Raw genomic sequence first — 27,490 nt, forward strand, 5'->3', positions numbered from 1 at the left:
TTTAAATACGGTCTGCATGCCGCAACAAAGATCAAAGATCCCACGTGCTGCAGCCAAGACCTGGAGCAGCCAAATAAATAAATACAACTAAATATTAAAAAGGAAAAGAGTCCAAAAAAAAAAGAGTCAAACTTGAATCAGAGGGGCATCAGTAAATGGCAGAGTAGGAAATTATGGGTCCTTGTTCCCCCTAAAAACTCTAAGTAAACAACATCATGCTGGTCAAAATAGTTTTTCAAGTACTGTAGAAACCAGTGAAGGATCTGCAGAAACTAAGCAAGCACCCTAATGAAAAAAATCCCACAAATCAAAATAGTAAATTGGGGGGATGTCCCAGAAGTCCAGTGCTAAGACTTTGTGCTTCCAGTGCAGGGGGCAGAGGTTTGATCTCTGTAAGGGAACTAAGATGTCACATGCCATGAGTCCAAAAAACTAACGGGAAGAAAGATAAGCTTGAGGGCATTTTCAACGGCTCCATGCCCTCCTCCCAGGCACAGCAGAGTGAGGTGGAGGCTGCCGTATTCTCAATTCTACTGTGGGAAAGGAAGGGAAAGCACGGCACTTAACTGCAGCATTCTGGCTTGTCCAAAGGCGGGCCAGCAGTCTGGTTTCTGCATCGCTTGCCTCGGTGCTGACGACATCGGTGGCGACAGCCTGCAAGTCAGGACGGAGGCCAGTAAGACCCCTGGGCGACTCCAAACCCTGGGAGAGCAGCAGGAGACTGCAGTCCTGCCATGTCTGCGGACAAAAAGACGAGGGCAGAGGAACGCGATAGAATGTGTAATGCCCTGAGAAAAATCAGGAGTGTGGGGGAGTGAGACTTTAGGGAAATTAAGATATTTAATGCAGCATACTGTATATGGCAGTATGGGGGGGAAACACACCCACACACCGGGGAAGATGCATGTCCAGAAAAAATCTGAGAACGCCTGAAGCCTTCACAATGGGTTGATTAGCAAAGGTCTTTCCCTGCATGGGTTGTGGCTTCCCAGATAGCCCTAGTGGTAAAGAACCTGCCTGCCAGTGCAGAAGACCTAAGAGATGTGGTTCAATCCCTGGATCGGGAAAGATCTCCAGGGAAGATCCCCTGGAGAAAGAAATGGCCACCCACTCCAGCCTGGAGCATTCCATAAACACAGGAGTGGTGGGCTAAAGAATAAGGTCCATAAAGACTTGGACAGATGGCTTAATGTAATGATTAAGAGTGACAGTCCCATCACCTTTGCCCAATCACAAGACTGACGTCCGTCATATCTGAAGACCCACGCTCAATGGCAGGTGTGTACACACAGCTGTGTAACCAGGGAGCAGGATTTTCAGGGGCCGTCTCAGACTTCTGCCTGCCACCCTGGTTTTTGCTAAGACATGCCTGCCTGAGACGATTTATGCTCTCCTCATATCCTTGATACCTGATAAAAAGTAGTCCAGGGATTTCACTGGTGGTTCAGTGGTTACGACTCAACACTTTCATTGCAGTGGCCCAACTTAAGTCCATATATCTGAGTCACTTTGCCGTACAGCAGAAATTAGTATAATATTGTAAATCAAATATAATGCTTGTGTCTTGAGTATTGGCCTTTGCAGCAGTGAGCAGCTGAACTTGGGTTTGGTATCAGCCTTGTCCAGTTACACTAAATTTTTTTGGTAAAAATTTTCATTGCCTTCAAAAGAATACTCATACTCGCAAACCATTTTTCCATTTTCTCCCCACCCCCAGCACCTAAAACCCCTTATCTACTTACACCCTCTATGGATTTGCCTAGTCTGGCTTTTTCATATAAACAGGATCATATGATGTGTGACCCTTTGTGTCTAATCTCTTTAAGTTATGCATAATGTTTTCAAGGATCATCTGTGTTGGAGCATGTGTGGGTACTCCTTTTGTCCAGCTTAACAACATCCCACTGTACAGGGAGACATTTTGTTCGCCTGTTTATCAGCTGATGGACGTAAGTGGTGTTTCCACCTTTTTGCTCTTATGAATAACGCTGCTATGAACGTGTGTGTACAGCTTTCTCTTGTGTGCAGGTACATGTATTTTCAATTCTTTCAGATATATACCTAGGAGTGGAGTTTCTGGGTCATGGAGTGGCTCTATATTTAACTTCTGGAGGAACCATCAGACTGTTTCCCAAATCAACAGCCCTGTTCAGATTAAATCTTGCCTCTTTTCATGCTTCCCACGGCTCTCGGTGACTCCTAGCTTACAATACATCTGACAATGTTTTCAGCTCTTTGCCTACAGGCTCGTTTCCCTCACCAGGTCCAAGACCCTTAAAAACAAAGGTTATTGTATCTTAATCTAGTGTCATATTCATTTTGACGTTCTTACTCTCCTCATAGTAAAATGGAAGCAAGTTACTGGAATTGACAGATAATGTCACTGGGGAAGCTTTATTTCATGAAAGTGGTTCCCTGGCATGGTCTGGGAGGCTTGCCCCAAGAAATTACTGGTTAGGAGTGAGAAAAGAAAATTCTGACAATTTCTCTTTCACACTTAAAAGTCAGATTTCTCTTCCAATTAAGTTATATTTATTCATAAAACTATGAGAGCTAGGAAGCAAGAATTGCTACATCATGTGAATTTATTTTCTGCTTTCATGTCTAGTTGTCATCGTTCAGGGTGCTTCTGTACAAGGCTCTCCAGAAGGAAGTCAGGCCCACGTTCTCAGCCATCTGTCCTCCCGCAGGTGTTCCTCTGCACTGGCGAGCATGTCCTGCATCTCCGTCACTTGCTTTCACGGACTCCCTGCTTTTGCAGTATGTACAGGATCCTTTACTTTCACTTCCTTTATTAAGTTTTGTGCTGCATTCAATCTCTGCTTTTCAAAATGTTTTCTCCTTTTCGATCTAATAACTAAAATGTAGACATCATGTTGCTGAGATACTAATAAATGAGGAATTATAAATGGAGACAAAAGAAGTGAAGAAAGATATGGAAAAATAAAGGAAGGAACAATGGAATTTTTAGGTTATACTGAATGTTATTTGCCTGATAAGGAAAACTGCACTTTGAAATTATTTCCCCACTTTCTGTACTCAAGCTTTGTAAATTCCCAGTTTTAAAAATGTATAATATTGTAAATCAACTATACTTGTTTTTAAAACTTAGGCAACTTAGCACGCCCGCCCGCATGAGCATATATGCTGTTATCTCCTCACAAGAACTGGCAGGGGTGGTGGGCAACTCTCAGCAAGGGTCTCTGACCCGGGGGTAGTAACCTGTTTTGTGGGCTTGGATCCTATTTCCATATCAGGCTGAGGCAGACGGTGTAGGAAGGCATCTGACTGTCTGCGTTCAGAACTCAAGAATAATGCAACATTAATAAGTATGGGTAAGGAAAATACTTAGTCCAGGAAAGGTTTTGTTTCCTGAACTCTCTTTTCAATCCTTGGAATTGCCTTGCAAAAGGAACCAAGCAACCACACAGCTGTTTGCCGCTCTGTGTAACTGAGAACGGTTCGCTCTTGCAGGTGTGGCTGGAAATACTCATCTTTCTTACCTCCCACGTAGCTTCGCTTTTGAGAAAACCAAACCATCATTGTCAGCTCAGCTTTCCTGCAACTCGATCTGACAAGGTAAACTGGTTGACCCCCTACCTGAATGAATGAAAGTTTCCAGTTCCCGCTCATTCTCCGGAAGGAGGTACGTGGACTCATCCTGGCCCTCATCCTCAAAGAATTCCTCTTCATCTCCTAACGATGGGATCTTGATATTTTTATAAAGTGATGCAAGTTGTTGTTTTTCCTCAGCCTCTACCAGTCGACTGGAGAACAAAATACATAATTTTGGGGGAAGGCTGTGCCCTGGGGCTTGCAGAATCTTAGCTCCCCGACCAGGGATCAAACTGTGCCCCGTGCAACAGGAGCGCAGAGTCTTAACCACTGGACCACCACAAGAATTCCCAAAATAGATAAATTTGAAAAGCATAATTTTCACATTAAATCATCAGGTCTTATCCTTAGTCCTGTGATTTTCTGACTGAAAAGCAGTCACTAGTATGTGGTGGTACTAGTACACGGGGAGGGAGGCAGAAATAGGCTTTGAACAAAATGTCAACATTTTAAATAAAGATAGCATAGGTATGTTGTTTTTTCCTTTTGCTCAATCTCCAATATTTTTTGGCCTGGCACTGTTACTGATCCTGTATTTAAAATGTTCATCATGGGGTTATGAATGCATTAATTTAGATTAAAAAAATACTATATTATTATTTATCGTGACTACCAAGTTTTTGGCACTGCCTTAAATTTTGCACCTGAAGTGAGTGCCTTGTTCACCTCACCTAGATCCAACTTGGAAGTGGATCATTGAACAGATATTTCTGTGTGAAGTGGAAATGGATAATACAGTGTTTAATTTTTTGTAACATATGTACCTTCTTAATTATGTTTGACTCATGGGCTTCTGGGGTGGCTCAGATGGCAAAGAATCTGCCTGTAATGTAGGAGACCTGGGTTAGATCCCTAGGTCAGGAAGATCCCCTAGAGAAGGGAACGGCTACACACTCCAGTATTCTTGCCTGGAGAATTCCATGGACAGAGGAGCCCTGCAGGCTACAGTCCATGGGGTTGCAAAGTTGGACACAACTGAGCAACTAACACTACATGTAATAATAAATCATTTTAGGGTTAGCTTAACTGTGTTCTAAGGAGCTGAGATGGAGGAAGGGGTGTAGGGGTAACGTTCCAGAATCATGCTGTGCAGCAGAAGAACTGATCTGACTGTAAGCACTGCTGCAGATAATCAGGAAACTGGGACAGGAACAGGATTTGGGTGAGGAGAACGAGGTGCTCACTTCATGGGCAAAATATAAGGGGGTGCCAAAAAACTCAGTGATGATGATAAATATTTTGACTTAATATATTTAAAAACTGTAATGAGTGAATTCCCTGGCCGTCCAGCGATTGGGACTCGGTGTTTCCACCGCCAAGGGCCCAGGTTCAATGCCTGGTTGGGGAACTAAGATCCCACAAGCAATGCAATATAGATTAAAAAAAGGGAAAAAACTGGAAAAATCCATAATAAACCAAATATCAAAATTTTAAAAACAGGCTCCATCAGCACTGTGATGAACTGCATGAGAGCCTGAGTCAAAAGGGAAAATGTATATAGATGCTTTTATGTATTATTTTCTGGTTCTTCTTTTCTAAAACAAAGTAGTGGAGAATATATTTTAAAAATTGAAAAGCCCTATATCAAAACTCACGGCATTATTTTAAGTTTAAATAATTTATACCAGAAACAAAATTTATTATAATTTTACTTTCCTGGTTTAAATGAAATAAAACTGACTAATATATTTTCACTTTTTGTATCTATTTATTTATTTATTTTACTTGGCTGCACTGGGTCTTCACTGTGGCACGTAGGATGTTTAGTTGTGGCTTGTGGAATCTAGTTCCCTGACCAGGGATCAGACTCGGGTCCTCTGCATTGGGAGCACAGAGTCTTAACCACTGAACCACCAGGGAAGTCCCTCATCAATATATATCCAAAATATACTTCTGGAAAAAATTAATGGCTAAAAATTGCATACAAACATGCACTCTGGGGCACATATTTTTCCTTTTGCCTCAGGTTTTAAAATGTCACTATGGGTAACACAAACTAAAAAGCTGTAAATGCTGACATTAGTTCAGTAGCTTAATTGGCCGCTAACAGTTCAGGATGAAATGTGTGAGTTATTTTAGGAATCTTGGTATGTGTTAACATCTTTGTCTATACTAATGAAATAAACTGAAATTGAAGTTCCATAAATTGAGTCAAAGGAGATCGGCAGGTTAGAAACTCCAGAACCAGACATGCTGGCGACACTCACTCATTAGCAAATCTCCTCACTCTCACTTTAATTCTACCTTCATCTGACTCCAAGGCCGTCCTAATGTGGTTACCTTCACTCTCACCTTTACTTGTACCTTCATCTGACTCCAAGGCCGTCCTAATGTGGTTACCCTCACTCTCATTTTAATTCTACCTTCATCTGACTTCAAGGCCGTCCTAATGTGGTTACGTCACTCTCAGCTTTACTTGTACCTTCATCTGACTCCAAGGCCGTCCTAATGTGGTTACCGTAAAAGATATTCCATACGTGGCAATGTCTTTCCCATGTGCACATTTAATCCTAATGCAGAGTGTAGTACTTCCTCAAGATGTTTCTGATAGGATATAATGGAATCCTGGAACTAAATCCTAGAAATGGAACCAACGTGCTCCTGATCACAGTCACATGATGTCACAGAGTGGCTTCTTTAGTCTGACACTAATTTCACGATGATCGCGTAAACTGAGCTTCGCCACAAGCTTCATTTGTGTGGACAAGATGAAGTGTCTTCCCTAAATGCTACTATCTCCCCAACCACATTGATGATAAGTTTCTAGTGAAAGAGACAATGGTCACTTTTCTGCTTTGCGCTATTAAGATTTTTTTCCAAAGCATCAAGTTCACTCTAGAAAATCACATTATGAGAGGATGCCAGCATCTCAGAACATTTATCATGAACCACAGTGAGAGATAAGTTTTACTTCACAATCTTCAGTCTGAAAAGTTGAAAATCAGCATTTCTATTCTACTAAATTGTATTCATTCTGTCCTGTTTCTTTTTTGTTATTTATTTGTAATTTTTATTTTTTTAATTTTTCGCCATGTTTCTTTCTATATTTTTCATTTATGTCATGATCCACCATGAATATAGGCCATATTCTGAAAAACACTGAAAATTTATAATGACTATAATTATTCAGTGATTATAAGAATTATTAACATCATCACCATTATTAACATTACTACCATGAAATAATCTAGTTACCTGTATGTCTTACTAAAGGATGGTAAACATTATTTAGCATAGACTTACTATATCACGTAGGAAATAGTGGTCCCAAATATCAGGGCAATAGTGAGAGCTATACACGCAATTGTAATTACTTTAACAAGAGCAGGTCTATGAGGAATCCATGCTAAAAATAGAAAGAAAAGAAGTTTTCATAAAATCTCATTTTTAGCTGTGACTCTCAGTTATTAGGGCTTCCCTGATAACTCAGTTGGTAAAAAATCCACCTGCAATACAGAAGACCCTGGTTCAATTCCTGGGTTGGGAAGATCCCCTGGAGAAGGGAAAGGCTACCCGCTCCAGTATTCTGGCCTGGAGAATTCCATGGGCTGCATAGTCCATGGGGTCGCAAAGAGTCAGACACGACTGAGCGACTTTCGTAGGTGGTGCTAGTGGTGAAGCGCCCACCTGGCACTGCAGGAGACATAAAGAAACTCGACTTCAATCCTGGGATCGGGAAGATACCCTGGAGGAGGGCATGACAACCCACTCCAATATTCTTGCCTGGAGAATCCCATGGACAGAGAAGCCTGGCAGGCTACAGTCCACAGGGTCGCATAGAATTAGACACGACTGAAGCGACTTACACATATACATGTATCAGTTAATATATTTGTTAATCATATTGTTTTAGGGGAATAGGAGAGAAAATCAGAAATAACATGAAAAATAAAAATTCTTAATTTACAAGAAAACCATGCAAGCTAGATTGCACAGCCTGTGTGAACAAGTATAATTTGAATTCCCACCTAAACCCTGACTCCTTTTTTTCATCTGTCTCCTGTCTTTGGCCAAAGCCATTTCTTATGAGTCTGGTCCCTGATGTATAGCAGAGACTGCCACTGATATAGCTGAAAGGAGAGTGGCCTTAGTTTTACAACTCAAGTGTTGCTGGATGGTCTTAGGTTGTCCAGTGCTGTTTTTAAATAAAACAGGCTATTACAGGGCAATTCGAGATCTAATCCCACAAACCTGCATTCCAGGGATTGGTGTTTAGGCCCATTGAATATCCTATAAAACCAAGGGTGGTCCTCGCAGGCTCACTCTTCTCATCATCTGAAATGAAAATAAACAAACAGAGCTACTACGGGTACAAACTGAACAAAGGTGCAACTAAGTACATTACTCAACCACTTGTAAAATCTGACAACCTGAGGTGCCTCCTCCCTGTCTCACACGGAGCACTCCCTCACTTTCTTTCCCTTCTCTGGCTCAACAACTGAGCTGAGAAACTCTTTGAGACTGGCACCTCAATGTGAAGTCAGCTTGACATGAAGAAAAGAACCTGGACTATGAAAATGCTCACAGATTAAATGCTTAAGCTTTCAGTTCACGTGCGCAGTTGTGTCCAACTCTTTGCAACCTCATGGACTGCAGCACGCCAAGATTCCCTGTCCATCACCAACCCCTGGAGCTTACTCAAACTCATGCCCATTGAGTCGGTGATGCCATCCAACCATCTCATGCTCTGTTGTCCCCGTCTCCTCCCATGTTCAATCTTTCCCAGCATCAGGGTCTTTTTAAATGAGTAAGTTCTTTGCATCAGGTGGCCAAAGTATTGGAGGTTCAGCTTCAGCATCAGTCCTTCCAATGAATCGTAGATGTTCATTTAATGATTCTCTCGATTTTTCTGTACATTTTCAGGTTTTCATAATGAAATACTGATGTGGGGGATATGAGTTACAGATGGTTTCAAAACCGTGACTACTGAAAACTGGTCACTGGACTTGGCAATGGGACGGTCATTGGAGACCTAGTCAAAAGTGATATTACCCATGTGCATGACTGACAGAGGTTCATGAGAGAACAGAAGGAATGGGATTATAGAGACCAAAAGTTTTGAAAATTTTCTGAAGAGTTTTGCTGTCATGGCGGGAATAGAAATGAAGGCATCTCCCAGAAGGGGCTGAGGGATTGGGAGACAGGTTTTGCTTTTTAATACAGGAAAATTGACATCATGATCTCATGAGCACAGGGACGACACTTTAAATTGTGGTGCTATTGGAAAGGGAGAAAGAACCGACCAGTGTCCCGAGTTGGCCTGAGGGGATGGAAGTTGGTGCACAGGTGAAGGGTCAGCCTTGACCTGGCCCGGAGGAAAGACGAGAAAGTGTTATTCAACTGCTAGTTAGGGCGATGCAGACGCTCGCTCAAGTGCTTGTTTTGTAAGTGATGGTGGGAACAAGGTCATCCTCTAAGAGCAAGGCTGGGGTCGATATGGTGGGGGTGTTTGTGGAACGAGAAAAACAGAGGAGAAAGTCACCAAGCAAAGGGGGAGGGTAAGTGGACTAGGAAAATGGACCAGCATAAATAAAATTCCCTAGAAACAGAATGGCTGGGTACATTATTTTTTTAATAGCCACTCCTGTAGCCCAGAGCCCACCAAAATTATTCAAACTATTCAACACTAGTCCATCCTAAAGGAAATCAATCCTGAATATTCATTGGAAGGACTGATGCTGAAGCTGAAGTTCCAATACTCTGGCCACCTGATGAGAAGAGCTGACTCTCATCAGGAAAAGACCCTGATGCTGGGAAAGATTGAAGGTGGGAGGAGAAGGGGGTGACAGAGGATGAGATGGTTGGGTGGTATCACTGACTTGATGGACATGAGTTTGAGCAAACTCTGGGAGACAGCGAAGGACAGGGAGGCCTGGCGTGCTGCAGTGCATGGGGTCGCAAAGTCAGACACGACTGGGCGACTGAACGACAACAAACGCAACACTACACCTACTCCATGTGCCTACCCTGCCTCACGCACGCCTTCCCCCAGATGCTCAACAGAAGCTCTGGGTCGTGCTCTCCTCTTTCCGCCCTTTCCACCCCCTGCCTCCTAACAAGGCTGGTCCTTCCCCACATGGCTTGGCATGGTGCGCCCTGCCTGCTGTTTCTAGGATTCTGTGTATATAACCTTCCTCCTTCACGATGATCATTTCTGAGTCTGTGGGTCTTATCATACCTGATTAAAACAAATCCTGGGTGTATTTCAAAACTGTGGGTCAAAAAGTGAATGCATTCTTCTTATAAGAACTCCCCAATTGCCCTCTGTAGAAACTGCACTTATTCCCGGCTTACACACAAGACAGGACATTAAATTCCCTACTCCTTTGCCGGTACAGTTTATTATGAGATGCTTTTCCCATTTTCAACATGATAGCTGAAAACTGGAATTAAGAGTGTATTTTCAAGGTGTATTTTCCTTTTTATGAGGTAGGCATCTTTCCATGTAACTGAGAGCTGAGAGTTACAAGAGAAAATTGGAGTCTTCCAGTGATCCAACTAGACAAACAATTTTGTCTTCTGTCTCTATCAGAAATTACACCTGGGACTGAAAGCTCAGGGATGGCAGAGGTCTCAGCAAACCTCTAGGGCCACCTCACAAGAGGGTAGTGCTGATAGTTAGTGTCAAGACTAGAATGTGGGCCTTCTAACACTTTGATCCAGCTTCCTTTTCTGGACTTTGGTGGTGGTGAAGTGAATGGGGAAATGAAATACTATAGCTGAGATTTGTACATGTGTGTGCGCACTCAGTTGCTCAGTCGTGTCCAACTCTTTACGACCCCATGGACTGCGACCAGCCAGGTTCCTCTGTCCATGGGATTCTCTAGCCAAGAATACTGGAGTGGGTTGCCATGCCCCCCTCCAGGGGATCTCCCCAACCCAGGGATCAAACGTGCATCTCTTATGTCTCCTGCATTGGCAGGTTCTTTACAGAGCCACCTAGGAAGCCCATAGCTGAGCTTTAGGAAGAGTAATAAAGAATGTCTTTGGGATGGACAGATGTATTAATTGTGATTTTTTTTTCTGTATTTCCTGACACTTTGACATCTGTGCTATTTTCTAATCTGTCCCTAGCAACATGGTTACTAACCCAGCCATGGGGGGGCAAGACGTGCCTTTTTCTAATTTGCACAGGGCGGGGGGGAGCTGTACAGGTTAGTTATGAGCGTCATGGGACGCCCTCCTGGAGGAGCCATATGACACAAGAGCTCTGCAGATATTTATGGATCCCACATGCACTCCCAGATCCCGACTTACCAGTGCTCGCTGGGGGCTGCATGGGTGTGGTACGCAGAGCTAGATGGCCATTGAAGGGGATCAGAGAGGAGAGAGAGGTTTAGGATACATTTAGGAAAATTACAATATAACTTGGTATTAGATGAAAGGGCATGACATGTAGTTTCCAAATATTAATCGCTGAGATGGTAAATGTTCTTAGCAAGTTTACTCCAATGCCGACTAGATTCATGGGGCTTAGTCTGCAAAAGCATGGTGCTCTGCTCGCAGCCAGTGTTTCCTCTGATGCATATGGACTGTTAGCAACACAGTGCATTTGGGTCCTGGTCTGCTTCTGCAGTCGTGCAAGCTGGGAACCCTCCTCTCAAGCAGAGGACCTGGAAAAACTTGGTGCGGAGCTGAAGGATGTGGTGCTATCATCGGCTCAGAGAGGTGGTGCTGGGAGGGCCCAACAGTGACAGCCCTGCCACCACCCGGCTTACAGAGGGAACAGCACAGGATCCAGTCTCCAACCGACGTCTATCTAATCTTATTATTTTATGGATCACGCTACTAACAATACAGAAGAAAAGACACACTGAATAGCAGCTTGGAGGACCACAGAGTGCAGTTCCCATTTCACCGACCGAGTAGTAACAATGACTCACCTCTGGGTCTTGGGATGGCTCCATGGGCCAAATGAAATCGCTTATCGAGCTGTATGGGTTGTTTGGTGACATTTGGGTGTCTTTCTAAGGGAAAATAATCTGGAAAAGAAAACCTACAGCAGTGAGGTGTAATTACCCCTTTTTACTTCCCCTGAAATGAGTGAAAGCGGTGGTTGAGGCAACCCATCCAGCCTGCGGTTTGTCCGAGTGGTTGGAACTCACCTGCATAAGGCACACACAGATGAAGTGGGCACTCCATTAAAAACAAAAATAAAACAGCAAAAGAACTTTGAACCTGGTCCATCATTCCAAAACTGCTAGTTTGTTATCGTGTGGGTGTAAGGAAGTATTTAGCTGTTGTCCACCACCTGCCCTGTCTTTCTCTGAGAAACCAAGGAGCTCTTCTCCCTACAGCATGTCTCAGTTCTGACTGGGAGCCACCAGTGTGAGGTCAGCTCATGCTGCCACATGGAATTCTTTGACGGAACGAAGTCAGCCAATGGGGAGACTAACAGAATGAGAGGGTGTGCTGGGAGTAAGACCCTCAGAGCGTCCTGACTCTTGAGGAGACAGAAGGGAATCAATTATAATTCAACGCAACACCTCACCAGAAGCAAACGGAGACAGCAGGGCTCTGTAAGCCCATTCTAATGCTTACCCCAGCTTCCTAGAGGTTTGAGTTTCATCAAGTTACCTAACCCCTCTGAGCTTCAGCTTCCTCATCAGTAAAACAGGAGGAGGAAAGAAGACCCACCTCACAGGGTAACAGCGGGGGCTCAATAATCCCCACAAAGCTCAAACCTGGGTTGGCCCTGAGCGTTAGTTCTGGATGTAAAATGTGAGCGTGTCATCTTTGAAAAAAAGCAATTTGGTATGCCTCCAACCTCTGGGGTACCATCCAGATGCCTAGACCCAAGTGGCTGTCTCCAAAAGTTTAAGGGAGAGATTAATTGAATCATCTCAGCATGTAGAAAGGGGATTGAACAATGAGATGGTGTAGATGGCTGTCCCCTGGACTTGTCCTCTGCCCATCCGGTAGTTCACATGATACACGAAGTAGGCTTTCATCCCTCCCACCAATGATAGTAAGGACAGACAGGACACCTCGTGACGCTTACACAGCCCCAGGGCCAGGGGCCGACTCCACGTGTGCCTGCAGCCCAGAGGGCAGCTGCCCCTCCTAAATGCCTGGGGGATGACAAGGCTGGGACCCCGCCCCCCAAGACCTCCTCCTGCTGTGAACTACCAAGAGGGTCTTGTTCTGTTCTTTCAACACCCAACCTGGCTTCCCCCCATTCTGCTGTGCCCCCGGGATGAGCCTGGTAAGGATGCAGCTCCCATGCTCTCTAAATCCCAGTCTCACAACTGCCTCCAATGAAACCCATCTCTTTTGAGCTTCCTGTTGCCTGCCTGTGGGCACTGTTTAGACTGGACTTAGGACTGTCAAGATCCCTGGGGACTGGCCTAGGGTATCGATCTCCCTGTGCTCACTGCTGCCTTGCCCAGTCCTTCCCCCTAGGTCTGTGAACACCTGGCTCCTAGTCCAGGTTTCCCGGAACACAAAAGCTTGGACAGAATTAACTGTGTGTTTTCTAGGAGCCTGGAGGTAAATTTCTACACCGTCACCCCGTATCTCCAGGTTTCGCACCAGCTGTATCCCAGAGCCCTTTGAGTGGCCCCTCTAGGCCAGATGAAGCCTAGGCCACCACCCTCCTCTATGCTGTCGTCGCCATATGGGGCCACGTTACGAGTCCCCAGCACTTTGCGTGGGTCCTGCCCAAAGTGGACCCAAAGTGACCTCAAGCCAAGCTGGCTTCCTCCCTTTTGAGTTACAAACCGTGTCATGCCCCACTGAATGTCTGCTCCCAGGACAAGAACCTCCAGAGCCTGGTTGAAAATACATTATTTCTGGGGCCGGGGGGAGGGGCCTGTAATTTTAAGATGCCCCCAGGTAACTGCCAGGATAAGAAGTTTGGGGAACAAGACCAAACTTAGTGGCTTCTAGCTGGAAAATCTCATCGGGGCCCCCGTTTCTCCACTGGGACCCTCTTTCTTTGGGGCACTAGTACTTCTCCAGACCCTTCACCAGTTCCTCCCACTGTGAGGACCCACCTTGAGCAGGGCGCTGCCCGTAACTGCCATGCTCGCTCCACCTGCAGAGGGGTTTCGTCTTTGTGATGTCATAAGGGACGGCACTCACTGTCCGGGCAGAAAGAACAGGTTCTGCGGGGGAGGCTGGCATGAGCCCTGGCTCTCCTGACTGAAGACTGTGTTGCTGGGAGCGCCCAGCACTGCACACATTCCCAGGCCCTTCTCTCCTCTGTCCACAAGGCAAGGCTGCCTTATTGCTTCTGAGTTAATTGCTTTTTTTTTTTTAAAGAATTTAAACACTTATTCTTCATATTAAGAAATTACACATTTTGATAATGGTCATTGTCTTAAAAGTGTCATTCAGTTCCAGCACATTTAAAAGGATATTGGTAATTCTGACCAATTCCTGTAACTGCCTCCTTGGTATCCATCCACCCTGGACCCCATCATATGGCTGAGCCTTCTGACCAGGCCTTCTCCCACATACAGGGCTTCGTGACCATCTGCTGAGACCTTAGCGCCCTTCTCCCTGTGTCGCACCCCTTCAGTCCCCCCACATCTCCACAGTCAGGAGATCCAGATGAGGAGGTCGAGAAGCACAACTGACAACCTGCTGGTGTCCCAAGCACTTCCAGACCCAGAGTGCCATGCTGGGCACCTCAGACATGGCAGACCGGGACTAATGAGGTCCCCACGGAGCACAGAGCCTGGTGTGTGGCATCAGGAGACAGAGTGCGCAGTAAGAAAGGAGAAAATGTACGCGGTGATGTCAAGTAGAGACGCATGCAATGCAGCAAGTGAAGACAGGGCGGTGAAGTGGGAAGTGAGGAAAGCGTGCTGGATGGTCCAACATCAACACGGCCATGAACAGCCCCTGGTCCAGGTCGCTGAGGGGTGGAGTCAAGGTTGGGCAGTAACTCGTGCTTGGGAGTAGCTGAGAAAGAGGCAGAGACTCCATGACACCAGGCACGTGTTTTTCCACCCTGACTCTACGAAGCCCTGGGCTTGCGGATCACACTTCAGTTACCTTGGGAGGTAAGAAGTCACTGACTAGCTTTCTGGTGCCTTCACCTCCCCATCCCAGGATCCATCCTCCCAAGCCTGAACTCACTGGGGTTCATAGGGACCAGGATCTGATCCCGTCCCATGTATGCATAAAAACAAGTAGCTGATGAAAACAAGAGAAATAAATGTGCTCACTGGCCAAGGAAATAAGGAATTTTCTAAGCATACTTATTTCCAAAAGAAAACAGCACACTGGATTACAGATTCTATCAGAGGCACATATATTAGAACAGATGGACCAAAATTTTAAAGTAGTAACATACATTTAGAGAGATAAGGCATGACATTAACAATAGGGAATGAGACTAATAACATATAAAAGATAACCAAGAAGAAATATTAGATATGTAAAACAGTTGTTGAAATGAAGATACATTAGAAGAATTAAGTAGCAAATAGACAGCTGAGAAACAAATTAGCAAACTAGCATAGCAAACAGGAAATGTCCAGAGGAAAGAAAAAGGAATTAGAGAACATGAAAGCAAAGGTAAGACATATTGACAACAGACACAAACATGCTAACATCTAAGTATTAATAATAGGAGTCTTAAAAAGAGAAAAAATTTAAATACATAGATGAAATCTTAAAAAAAAGAAGAGATAAATTTCCCAGAATGTAAAACAGAATAAAGACATCAGATGAAAAGGCCCATAGAAGTAGCTTATGAAGTTAAACATATACTTACCATACAACTCAGCTATTCCACTGCTAGGTTTTTACCCAAGATAAATGAAAACCTGCACACACAAACAACACTGAAAGAGAACATCCAGAGCAGCTGTATTTACACTGGCCCAGAGCTGGGCTCAAGGTAATGTCCATCTACAGGTGGGCAGAATGACCACTGCGGTCACCCACCTAACGGAAAGCAAGCTACTGACACACACTGCAACGTGCAGGAGCCGTCAAAATCATGCTGGGCAAAAGCATCTGGATACAGAAGGCAGCATACAAACAGAACACTGTACAAGTCTACCTTTATAAAACTCGGAAAGACAGTTCTAATGTATATTCACAAAACAGACATGTGGCTGCCCAGGTCTTAGGCTGTGGTGGGGATTAACTGTGAAGAGACATGGGGACTTTTTGGAGAAGGGAAAAGACTCTAGTTTTACTGTAGTGGTGGTTACAAGCACATGGACATTTTTTTTTCAAAACTCACCAAACTGTAGACGTAAAGGGAGATTCAACAGCATATCTGTGGTGTTTATAGAGCCTCAAGACTGGATGAGGTCAAGGTAGTGTGAGCAGACGGAAGTGGGGAGGAAACAGCAAAGGGGACCTGAAGTGCAGGCCAGAGGGGCAGGGGTCGAGCCCCAAAGGCCAGGTGAGCGTACTTCAGGGAGGAGAGGACCATCACCTGAGAATCTGAGATGCTGCTGCTAAAGCCAAGGAAGAAAGCAGAACTGACCACTGGATTCAGCAATGTGGAGGACATGTGGCAGCCAGGTAGGTTTTGGAGTGGGTTCAAGAAAGAATGGCTTCCCCAGGGCCTCAGCGGTAAAAAATCTGCCTGCCAATGCAGGAGACACAGGAAACGTCAGTTCAATCCCTGGGTCGGGAAGATCCCCTAGAGGAGGAAATGACAACCCACTCCAGTATTCTTGCCTGGGAAATTCCATGGACAGAGGAGACTGGTGGGCAACAGTCCGTGTGTTCACAAAGAGACAGACGCAAGTGAATGGCTGAGCAGAAGAAAGAATGGAAGGGAAATGAAGACAGCAAAAAGAGACCACCTTTGAGAAATTCTGCTTTCTGTAACAAAGCAGAGAATGATACAGGAGCTAGAGGATTTTCTTTTTTTAACGTATGTTTGCACATCAATGGAGATAACTCAGTATATATAGAAAGCCTGGTGATACAGAGATCAGGGAAACTTGCAGGAACAACGTCCTGAGGCAGTGGACACGGAACAGGCTCTGACGCCAACACAGTCAGTTTGTATCAAGGCACCAGTGGGAAGGCACGGATGTTACCGAACGTGGGTAGAGCAGGTGGAGACCTACAGTGGAAGGCCTCTGCTGGTGGCTGCTATTCACTCAGGAAACAGGAAGCAAAGTCGTCTCCTGGGAGCAACCCAGAAGGAAGCTTCAGTCAAGGGATTGTTGGAATCTTGGTACTAAATAGCCAACTAGCATAGGAAAAGATACTTGAAACAGATGGTGGGCAGGTCCTAGTCACTGGTAATGGAATGGTCTTAGGGATGACAATGTGGCAGTGTCTTGCAGGCTGGGTGGGAGGCAAAACCACTAGCAAAGAGGTTGAAAAGCTGTGAGGTCAGGACATGGGAAGGTCGTCTACACGGATAGTGGGACTGGGAGTATGATGGGGATGGTTTTAGATGCAATACTGCAAGAGTAGAAATCTTTGCAGACAAGTGAACCATTCATAAGGTGACTGCAACAAAGCAGCAGGAGTGATATGACAGTCTGATCTTCCAAGAGTCAGCACTGTTTTAGAGAAAAGGGAGGGAGAACAATCTAAGGGTGGGAGAACAAAAAAGGAGAACAATGAGTGAAGAAGAGTAGGAGAGAAAGCAGCCACTCCCTGCAAGGATCTTAAGAGGTGCTGTGCAAAGAGGAGACTCATGTTTCAGCAGATGATGGATGAATGGAGACTTCCAACCGGGCCCAGAAGGTTTCAGAGCTGGGGAAGAGTGAAGCAGGGGTATCAAAAGGGCAATGAACTGAGCCATGTTTTGGTGAGAATAAGGGAGGTAAGAGGGGACCTGGGAGTCCTGGACACATGAGGTTGTATGATAGGTGGTAGGGAGATAGGGAATCCTCCTAGGAGGAAACACAAGACTGGGATCCTTTTAGAACACCCTTTAGAAGTCCAGAAGGCCCTTTTAGAAATATTTTTTGGGGACTTCCTAAAGTGGTCCAGTGGCCCAGTGGCTAAGATTCCACGCTCCCAATGCAGGAGGCCTGGGTTCGATCCCTGGTCAGGGAACTAGCTCTCACATGTCACAACTAAACAAGATCCTGCATGCTGCAACTAAGACCTGCCGCAGCCAAATGAATAAATAAAATTTTTAAAGAGAAATACTTTTTAAAAAATACTAGGCTTGGTAATATAGTTACAGAAGAACTTACCAGGATGCATGTGGAATATTGTATATGACTTCCAAAACCCTCTGGAGTCACTAAATCAAGAGAATCTGGGTTCACTCAAAGTGTATTTCTTTGGGTATTAGAATACAGTTCCCATATATTGGCAGTACAACTCTTGATACATTAGATTGCTTTCTCTTACAGAGATAATGCTGATAGCTCTAGACTCTTCAATGATCTTTGCACAAATCACATGAGAAATCCAATTAATTTACCCCTGCAACATTTATTGGGTTAACTATACATTAAGGTAAGGATCAGATACCACCTATATAAGCACCAGCTATAGGCATCAGATAGTGAACACAGCATCCCACAATACCAGCAGGTGACTGCTTCTCACCCCTTGGAGCGTCACGGACCCCTAGAGAACTAGATGAACGTTTTGTACCCTGGATTTCTAACCAATACCATTGAAACCTATCCAGGAAGGACTGTTGGTCCCAAATTATAGCCCAACTTTAGGGGAACACAGGAAATATTTGTGAACCAAAGAAATACCACCCAAGTCCTCCTATTCATCTTACCCCCTCTTTCCACTCTGAGCAGAGAAACTTCCTCACTTTATGAGGTGATTGATGATCTCTCTTCCCTTCTGAGTCCTCCCTACTATCAAGCAATCTTTTCATCTAGAGAAGATAAGGAAACACTGCATCCCAGGGAGACCTTGAGAAATGGATTTCCTGTACAGAGGTGTTTCTTGCCCTCTGCCTCATGAAGGGTAATTCTAAACCCATCAAGGGGCATTCCTCTGACTTGCCCAAACCTCCAGCGAGTCCTCCAGCCCCTGGTCGACTATAATCTTCAGGGATGGAGGTGGTGAAATTCTTGGGAAACCAGAGCCCAGAAAATGCAGTGATTCTCAATGTCCAATCTAGACTTCATGTTTTAAAGGGAGCTTTGCTCTCATATTACCAGAAATTCCACAGGCAAAGAGCCAGATAACTTTCTCATTATTTAGGAATTTGATTTTTATTACCAAATATCTACTATAAAAACAGTGAAGAAAATTTTTAAAAACACATTAAGGGAAAAAAAAAATCACTGCAGAGGCAGCGTAACACAGTGGTTATAAACATGAACTCTGGAGTCAATCTCTCTACTCCTAACTAGTTGTGTGTCCTTAGGTAGGTTTCTTATGATCTGTGCCTCAGTTTCCCCACTTGTAAAATTGAGATAATAACAGTTCCTATCTTATAGAATTAAGGGGACTGAATAAGTTAATATCTGAAAAGCATTTAAAAAAAAGTCTAGTACACAGTAAGTGCTGTGTTTGTAAAACTTAAAATCTTATTAGGTTAATTTACCCATGAGTATTTCCAGTCCTTATGCAAATACACTTTTCAGATGTTCTAGTGGATATGTATATACAGTTTTGTGTCCTTTTTATTCCTTTATGTTATGCGTTCTGACTCAGTGTCCATAATTATAACTTATGTGATTGCCTAAAACAGATTACAAACTAATTGTCCAACTGCAGTAATAAGTAAACCATGGACACTGACACACTGGGTTATGAAGTATCACCTTTTGTTCCAAGAACATCAGTCTCATACTTCTGCACAATAACCTTTCCATCATTAGTAATCTCATTTACTACTCTTTCCTAAGGCTAATCTTGATCAACAGTAAATATCCCATTCAACACTCTTCTTTGCTTAAATTCAGGTTTAGTATTCCACATTCTATTCTTAAAGGGCGCCCAGACCCTCCCCTTACAATAGCACAGTCTGTGTTTCCGTAACGATGCACAAATGTTATTGTAAGGCTTCCATTCAGTACTCCAGCTTGATGCAAAACAGTGTACTTCCAGTTGAAAATACTTTTCTAGGATCAAGTTTTTCCATAACAATGCACTCTGAGCCACAAACAGTAGAGATCTCACTAATAGACGTTTCATTCCCTATGTTCACGTTGCTCAAGTAGGATTCCTGGTGAACCATGAGGGGAGTCTGGAGTTCTCTTCATTGTACTTATTTGATTTTAAACAAGGGCTACATAACTGTGGAAGGCTTTTACTTATTCTTTTCATTCACAGGTTTCTTCTACAAAGATAATTTCTACTGATTAATAGGGGGAGAAGTCTTACTAAACTCTTATTAAAATTCCCCCGCTTGATTATACTTATAGGGTTTTTTCAGTGTGTTATCAAGTGTACAATAAAATAAAAACCTCATCAATTCAATTCACAGAGTTTCTCTTCACTATGAATTCTCTGGTGTTGGAGGAGGGCTGAGTGACCAGTAAAGGCTTTTCCGCAGTTGTTGCATATAAAGCGTTTCTCTCCACTATGCATTCTCTGATGAATAATAAGAGAAGAATTCTTACAGAAAGCCTTCTCACAATGATTACATTTGTAGGGTTTTTCTCCAGTATGGTTTCTCAGATGTACAATAAGGGAAGAACTCTCATTAAATGCTTTTCCACACTCGTTACATCTGTATGGTTTCTCTCCAGTATGAGTTCTCCGGTGAGCAATAAGATGAGAGCTACAGTTAAAGGATCTTTCACATTGATTACATTTGTAGGGTTTCTCACCAGTGTGGATTCTCCGATGAGCAACAAGGTGACAGCTCTGGCTGAAGGATTTTCCACATTTATTGCATTCATAGGGCTTTTCTCCAGTATGCGTTCTTTGATGTCTAACAAGGTGAGCCATTTGGCTACAGGATTTTCCACATTTATTGCATTCATAGGGCTTAATCCCAGAATGAATTATTTCATGTTTAGTTAGGGCTGAACGTTCTCTGAATGCTTTGCCACATTCCTGACAGTTATAGGGTTTCTCTCCTGTATGAGTTCTCTGGTGGGCAATAAGGTGGGAGCTCCAGCTGAAGGATTTTCCACATTCAGTACATTTATATGGTTTTGCTCCAGAGTGAGTTCTTTCATGTTTACTAAGAGCTGAGTAATCCCTAAAAGCTTTTTCACATTCATCACATTTAAAGGGCTTCTCTCCAGTATGCATTCTCATATGGGCAATCAGATGGGAGCTCCAGCTGAAAGATTTCCCACATTCAGTACATTCAAAAGGCTTCTCTCCAGTATGAGTTCTCTGATGCCCAATAAGATGGGAGTTCCAGTTGAAAGACTTCCCACATTCATTACATACATAAGGTTTCTCTCCTGTATGAATTCTCTTATGTACAATAAGATGAGAATTCCAGCTGAAGGCTTTTCCACATTTATTACATTCATAAGGTTTTATTCCAGTGTGAGTCCGTTCATGTTTAGTAAGGGCTGAACGATTCCTAAAAACCTTTCCACATTTATCACATTCATAGGGTTTATCTCCAGTATGAGTTTTCTTATGTTGGATAAGGTAAGAACTCCAGATGAAAGATGTTCCACATTCATTATATTCATAAGGCTTCTCTGTAGCGTAAGTGCTTGTATGTTGTGTAAGGAAGGAGTCATACCCAAAGACTTTCTCCCATTCGTTGTATTTATATGCTTTCTCTACAGTACCAATTTTTTGATGTTCCATAAAGGATGAAAAGTAAAAGATGTTTTCATATTCTTTGTAATCATACTGGTTTCCTCCAATATGAATTCCCGGATGATCATTAAATGATGGGCTCTGGTTAAAGATTTGATGGCATTCCTTATATTCATAGAGTTTTTCTCCTGTATGCATTCCCATATGATCACCAAAATGCAGTATATGGTTGAAAGATTTAACAGTATCAGTATATTTTAAAAGATTATCTCCAGTTTGTACCCTTGCAGGGTGAACAGGCTGCATGGACTGGTAGAAGGCTTTGTCATACTCATTATTTTCACAGGTAATCTTATCAGTATACATTATGGCTGAGTTACATCTCCAACTTTCAGCATTTACATCAGGCTTATAGAAATGTTCTACTTGAGAAACTTTCTGAGATGGAACAATGTTTAAGCTCTGGCTACACCCTGCTCCAAGTTCACAGAACTCAGAGCCTCTTTGAGATAGTATCTGCTTTTGCATGAAGACCATCTGCCTCATAGCTGTACTCTGGTTCACGTGATACATTTCTAATTGGTCTTTACATCCCAAAACTTCTAACCTGGAGAACCAAGGATCATCCCATATGTATCTCTCCAACTTCATGCTATGGGACTGTTCCTCCTCAAGTATGCTCTGTGTTGGGATCAATGCTTTGCTTTCAAGATTTTTCATCCATTCTGAAATAAATAGAAAAAGTCCATGAGAGTATAGAGAAACAAATTCTAAGAGTAGGGTGGACAAGGTAAGATTTATTGTCCATGTTATTGAAAAGGCAACTGTGAACTTGTTTCCAAATAGACTGGTAACCCAGAGAAACATCATAACAAGAAAGAGGAAAATAGTAAAGAGTGAGTGTAAGTAGTTAAATAGAATACAAAATGTGTAACGAATATGAATAAAACTCATTTGGGAACGTTTCCCCATGTAAAGGAAGACTAGAATAAGTGACTATTGAAAACCTGCACTTGGTTTCCTCTGGACTTAGCGCCACACACCTTACCCTCTGCTGATGCCGCTCTGTATTATTTCACTGTAACAATCCATTACCCTGAGTTTAATGCCTTCTGAGTCCAGTGTGTACTTCCAGAAAATTACTGAACTTGGAGGGGAGGGGGGGGTGTTGTCTGGAGGATCCTGACACATTTAATACTACTAAGGTGAAAAAATAATAACTGGTTAAGCAAAAGACATATGAACAACCAGCCCCTCAGCAACTAATATTTAAATTATTAAAGCATGTCAATTCATTTCTATGTTATAATGTCCTATTGCTCTCCTATTTTGACACCTACCAAAAAAAGGAGGGGTGTTAAGTGAAAGTATCACAAACAAGGCATCAAGCCTTATTTCCTATTCCACAGAGTTCACTCAGTAACACAAAACCATCTGCCCAAAGGGCAAAAATCACAAAGTTTAAGGATACTCCTAAAGTTCTTTCAACACTGCAGAATAATTTGTAGACTGATGGCAGAGGAGACAGACTTGAAAGACAGAATACTGCAATGAAAAAGGTACAGGAGTTATAGTCTGATAATCTGTATTTAATTACTGGTTCTGCCACTCTCCTTAGGTGAGTTTTCCAAAGATTAAATGAGATTGTAAAACCAACAAAATGTCTGGCAAATTCAATATGTGGAAGCCACCTATCATCAGCCTTAGTTATCAGTCCTCCAGCAACGGAAGGGTGTTTACTAGTTTCCTATTGCTGCTATAACAAATCACCCATCTCACAGTCTGAAAGTCAGAGGTTATAAACGGCTTTCACTGGGCTAAAATCAAAATAGCTTTCCTTCAGAAGCTCTAGGGGAGAATCCATATCCTTGCTTTTCCCAGCTTTAAAAAGCTGCCTGCATTCTTTGACTTGTAGTTCCTCTTTCTATCTTCAAAGTATATTATTCCTATCTCTGCTTCTGTCAATCATATCGGTGTCTCTGATACTCACTCTTACAAGGATCTCATGATTACAATGGGCCCATCTGGACAATCCAAGATAATCTTTGCATCTCAAAAGATTCCTAGTTTAACTCACATCTGAAAAGCCACTTTTGCCACATAAAGCACCATATTCAGCTTTGGATGTGGACATTTTGTGGAGGGAGGAGGGTATCATTATTCAACATACCACAGTGTCTAAAAGCTACAGGAACCCAATATGGACCTAAACCCTGGTTTTCTTCAGGTTTTTATGCTTTCTTCACTATATACTATTTTCCCCTTTTACTACCCCAGTCCATTACAACAGAGAGAGATTCTACTCTGCTAAAGAACTGGCATTTATTATCAATTTTAAGCTTCACTCCTAGAAGTTACAGTCCCTCTTTGTGCTCAGTTGTGTCCAATTTTTTGTGACCCCATGGACTACCAGGTTCCTCTGTACATGGGATTTCCCAGGCAAGTACACTGGAGTGGGTTGCATTTCCGCCTCCAGGGGATCTTCCCGACCCAGGGATGAAATTTGCATCTCCTGCATTGGCAGGCAGGTTCTTTACCTGCTGAGCCACCAGGGAAGCCCCAGAAGTCCGGGAATGATCTTCAAATAGCTTTTGAATTTTCCCAGTAAAAAACTTTTTTAAATGGTAGCTGACCAAGTCACTGACCAAACAATTTCTGACCAGCTTTACAACCAGTATTTGTGGCCTGAGCGTATCTTCCACCTGTAAATTATCAGCTCTGTGATGAGAGGACCATCGAAACACTATACATCACCGTGACTGTGGGGCTGCAGATGCTAAGCAGGTGGGAGGCCAGAGAAGGAGAGCAGCACGACAGAAGCCACCCAGGAAGGTTTCACCCACAAGAAGCGACACGAGCTCAGCCTTCAAGCATGGCTCAAATACAGACTGCCAGAATGGCACAAGCAGAGGCAAGCTGTGATGAGAAAAGGCATCACACATCTTTAAGGATGCCAGCTGAGTAAACTCCAGGAATTAGGCAGGAAATAATGAGAGAAAAAGAAAATAAAGAAAATAGGAAGGTCTTGAAATCGAGTCAGTTATTTAAAAGGTAATCCAAGTCATTGTAGATTTACTGGCAGAGGCCTCATAATGGAAGACTTCAGGGATGTAAATCTAGAAATACCACCTGAGAGGCTCATAACAAATAAAAATTTACTCAGCAACTTGAGCTGGATGAGAAGAGAGATTACTTCTTAGAGAGGAAAGAACAGGGTGTCAGGATGACTTCCCCATTTCCAGCTCCAGGGATTCACAGAAGGCTGAACAAGGAATACACATCAGGAAGATGGGGACACCAGCCAGAAGGGAAAGTGAGATTCCTGGTTCTATCAGTATCAAGGAGACAGCTGAGATGATCGGCAAGAAGGCAGAAGTGTAAGGCTGGAGCTGGTGGAACCACAGGGCTCAGGATGATTACTCAGAAAGGTCAGCACATAAAAGCTACTTGAAATTATGACGCCTTGGTACAGGCTTTCAGATCCAGATGGGGGCAACAGGTAAGACCCCACAAAAGCCCACTTTGTTAGAGTGGACAGGAAGATGTCCACCTTTAGGACTCAAGAGAGAGCACAGTATATTGTTAAGTTAAAAATAACAAAATACAGAACAATGTGTACTGTATTTCACCTTTGGAAAGGTGAAAAGTAACTATGTGTGTCTATATGCTTAACCAAAGCTGTGCAGTGACCCAGAGAGAGTTTATTCAAGGAGAATAGTTAATTTCGATAGTAACAGATTTGTAGCATTTTAACTTACCCTAATCCCATCTCTGACTCCTCAACTCAGCAGTAGCCTTGGAAAATAACATCCCATATTTCTGGTGCTGGAGGAAACAGAACAAAGCTAGAGCTTTTTCAAAGCCTCACTCCCAAAGAATAGTCATTATCTGAGCTGTTTGGTGATTCCCAGAAAGATCCCACTTGAAAGGCTTGTGGGAACTTGCACAGTGCTAAAAGCTTCCAGGAAGTAGGGATCTGTCAAACATTTCCAGGCAAAGTTTTAAGAAGTCTTTTTTTTTTTTTTAATTACTGTCCGAGATGATGCAAAACAGTTGGGGTAAACGATATACTAACCAAAAAATGAAAGGAAAAGCTGAGGAGTGAGATATGCATAGGAGCTTTGAAAAGTTCTAACATATTCCTGGGAATCTAGAAGGCCACATACATACACACTGTAGTTAAATTTTCAAAAGTCAAAGAAAGCAACAAGAGAGAAGCAAGTCATCACACACAAGGGATCCTCAACAAGATTAACAGCTTATTTCTCATCAGAAACCAGGGAGGACAGCAAGAAGAAATGTGTCAACCACGAATTCTATACCTGGCAAAACTATCATTCAAAAACAGAGAAATCAAGACCTTCCCTGATAAAACAAAAGGTAAGAGTTTGCTAGTAAAGGTGCCCTATGATAAACGCTAAAAGGAGTTCTTCAGACTGAAATGAAAAGACAGTAACTCAAAATACAGACCACCAATAAAGGTAACTACTTGGGAAAATACAAGACTGTATAACTGCATTTTTGTTTCCTATCTGATTTAAAAGACAATTACATAAAATCCAAACTAAACTGCTGCAAATTAAGATGTTAATTATAATTCCCAGGACAACCACTAATAAAATAACCAAAAATTTATAGTAAAAGGAAAGGGGTTACCTGTGTGTGTTTCTGTGTGTCTCTCTGGAGGATAAGAACAGTGTGAATAAGTATAAATGAAACTTTCTTTCACTTACCCATTTTATATAGCTTTGAGTTTTTAAATCATGTAGATACATTATCTGTATTAAACAATCACTTTTTGCTGGGTTTTTTTTTTTTTTGGAAAGAAGAGTCTGTGACTACAAGGATACAAGTTTTGCAATAAAAAGTTAAAAAGCAGGTAAATAAATGAGAAGTCTTTTTAGACAAAAGGGACAGAGATAATATGAGAGGTAAGGAGGGAAACTGCAGGATACAAAAATTGCTACCTTGTTAAGAAGGTGGGCATTTTTGCTCTGAAAATAGTACAAGGGATGAAGCTCCTTGGAAGGAACTGTGATGCTGTCTGAGGAAGTGAACTCCTCATGGCCTCAGCCCTTTTCTCAAAAAGTAGGGCTCGGAGGAAGGTTCCTCACTCCCACCTGGGGCCTGCTCTCACCTGGACAAGTGCCTTGAAGAGGATATGCTGGTTCCATTGACCATGGCTCTTCTCCTTGCTCCAACAGGGAGATGACCTCAGGCTTGGTGATCTGATTCCCTACATGAAGAGGAAAAACATGGACTTGTGTAGTCATGTAACCCTCCTTCCCCTACTCTTTCCATGAGTGACTTCACTTCATACTTTATGATCAGTAGGGACTCCATCCTTGAACCTCAGGGCTCTTGATCACCTTGGCCCCCCTGAGGCTCATATAAGATGGTAAACAGGGAGCAGCAGAGGGTATTGCAAGGACAGCTTCATTTCTTCAGTCAGCCAGCAGCTTACCTACAGAGAGCAGGTGCCCATAGGTCTCCAGCATCACGTCACGGTACAGGGTCCTCTGAACAAGGTCCAGCTGCCCCCACTCCTCTTGTGTGAAGTCCACAGCCACATCATTGAAGGTCACTGGTTCCTAAAAGACCAGACATGTTTCTCTTCAACCTGGAGACACCTCTCCCTGCCCCCCATTCCATCTAGTGTTTTCTGGGGAGGGAGTAGGGCTGACAAGAGTTGGGGAGGAAACAGGACATAGAGGAATTGCCCTGAATGTATTCAATATTCTGACTGATGTGGATAAGGTCTCACTGGGAGCCAGCCAGGGCCCTGCATTTGAAATGTACTCTTAGGAAAGTGGATACCTGGGCTCACAGTAACCACAATAAAAATGAGCAGCTCTCTCCCAAGTCTTGCTCAGTTCTAGTAACACTGGGTAGTACCTGGACAGTTCTTCCTGCTTTTCCAGAGCTGCAGACACTTAGTGAGACCGAGACTAAGACCAGGACCAGTATGGACGCGGAACATGAGCCCTGATCACAGAGCAGAGAACCTGGGGCTGACATCTGCTCCACAAGTGGATCCAGGACCTGGAAGGGTTCTCTAAACATTCAGAGGCTGCCTTCCTGGGCACAGAGAGAAGTTTCCACTCCCAGACTGTTTCTGAGGACAGCCTCCCAAGCACTGGAGGTGGGGTGGGCCAGGACTGAGCAGAGCTGTCCAAGCCAAGGAGAACCACTAACAGTTGCTATCAAAGCACTTTGAGTTCTAAAAAGTTCAAACTGACGTTTTTAAGAAAAACAACCAGGAATACCCACTAGAAAAATTAAA

General features: G+C 43.3%; 1 protein-coding gene across 11 annotated transcripts in view; it reads right to left on the reverse strand.

Moving 5' to 3' along the window:
- Window positions 1-2,390: 2,390 nt before the first annotated feature.
- The window catches only part of LOC129631238 (zinc finger protein 606), a 37,742-nt gene continuing 12,642 nt past the window's right edge, over window positions 2,391-27,490 (reverse strand). For 2 of the 11 annotated variants that reach the window (XM_055552101.1, XM_055552100.1), the window contains exons 5-7: window positions 26,672-26,798; window positions 26,345-26,443; window positions 17,975-21,932 (exon numbers count right to left, since the gene is read on the reverse strand). In XM_055552101.1, the coding sequence (XP_055408076.1) occupies window positions 19,945-21,932; window positions 26,345-26,443; window positions 26,672-26,798 (2,214 nt within the window). In that variant the 3' untranslated portion in view covers window positions 17,975-19,944. Of the gene's footprint in view, window positions 2,858-3,600; window positions 3,768-6,858; window positions 6,962-7,806; window positions 7,891-10,872; window positions 10,912-11,498; window positions 11,598-13,610; window positions 15,299-17,750; window positions 17,801-17,974; window positions 21,933-24,965; window positions 25,033-25,863; window positions 25,888-26,344; window positions 26,444-26,671; window positions 26,799-27,490 lie in introns of those variants that run through there. The other 9 variants (XM_055552103.1, XM_055552106.1, XM_055552104.1 and 6 more) reach the window with 9 other exon arrangements.

The sequence above is a fragment of the Bubalus kerabau genome, chromosome 17, assembly GCF_029407905.1.
Source record: "Bubalus kerabau isolate K-KA32 ecotype Philippines breed swamp buffalo chromosome 17, PCC_UOA_SB_1v2, whole genome shotgun sequence".
Taxonomy (NCBI): Eukaryota; Metazoa; Chordata; class Mammalia; order Artiodactyla; family Bovidae; genus Bubalus; species Bubalus kerabau.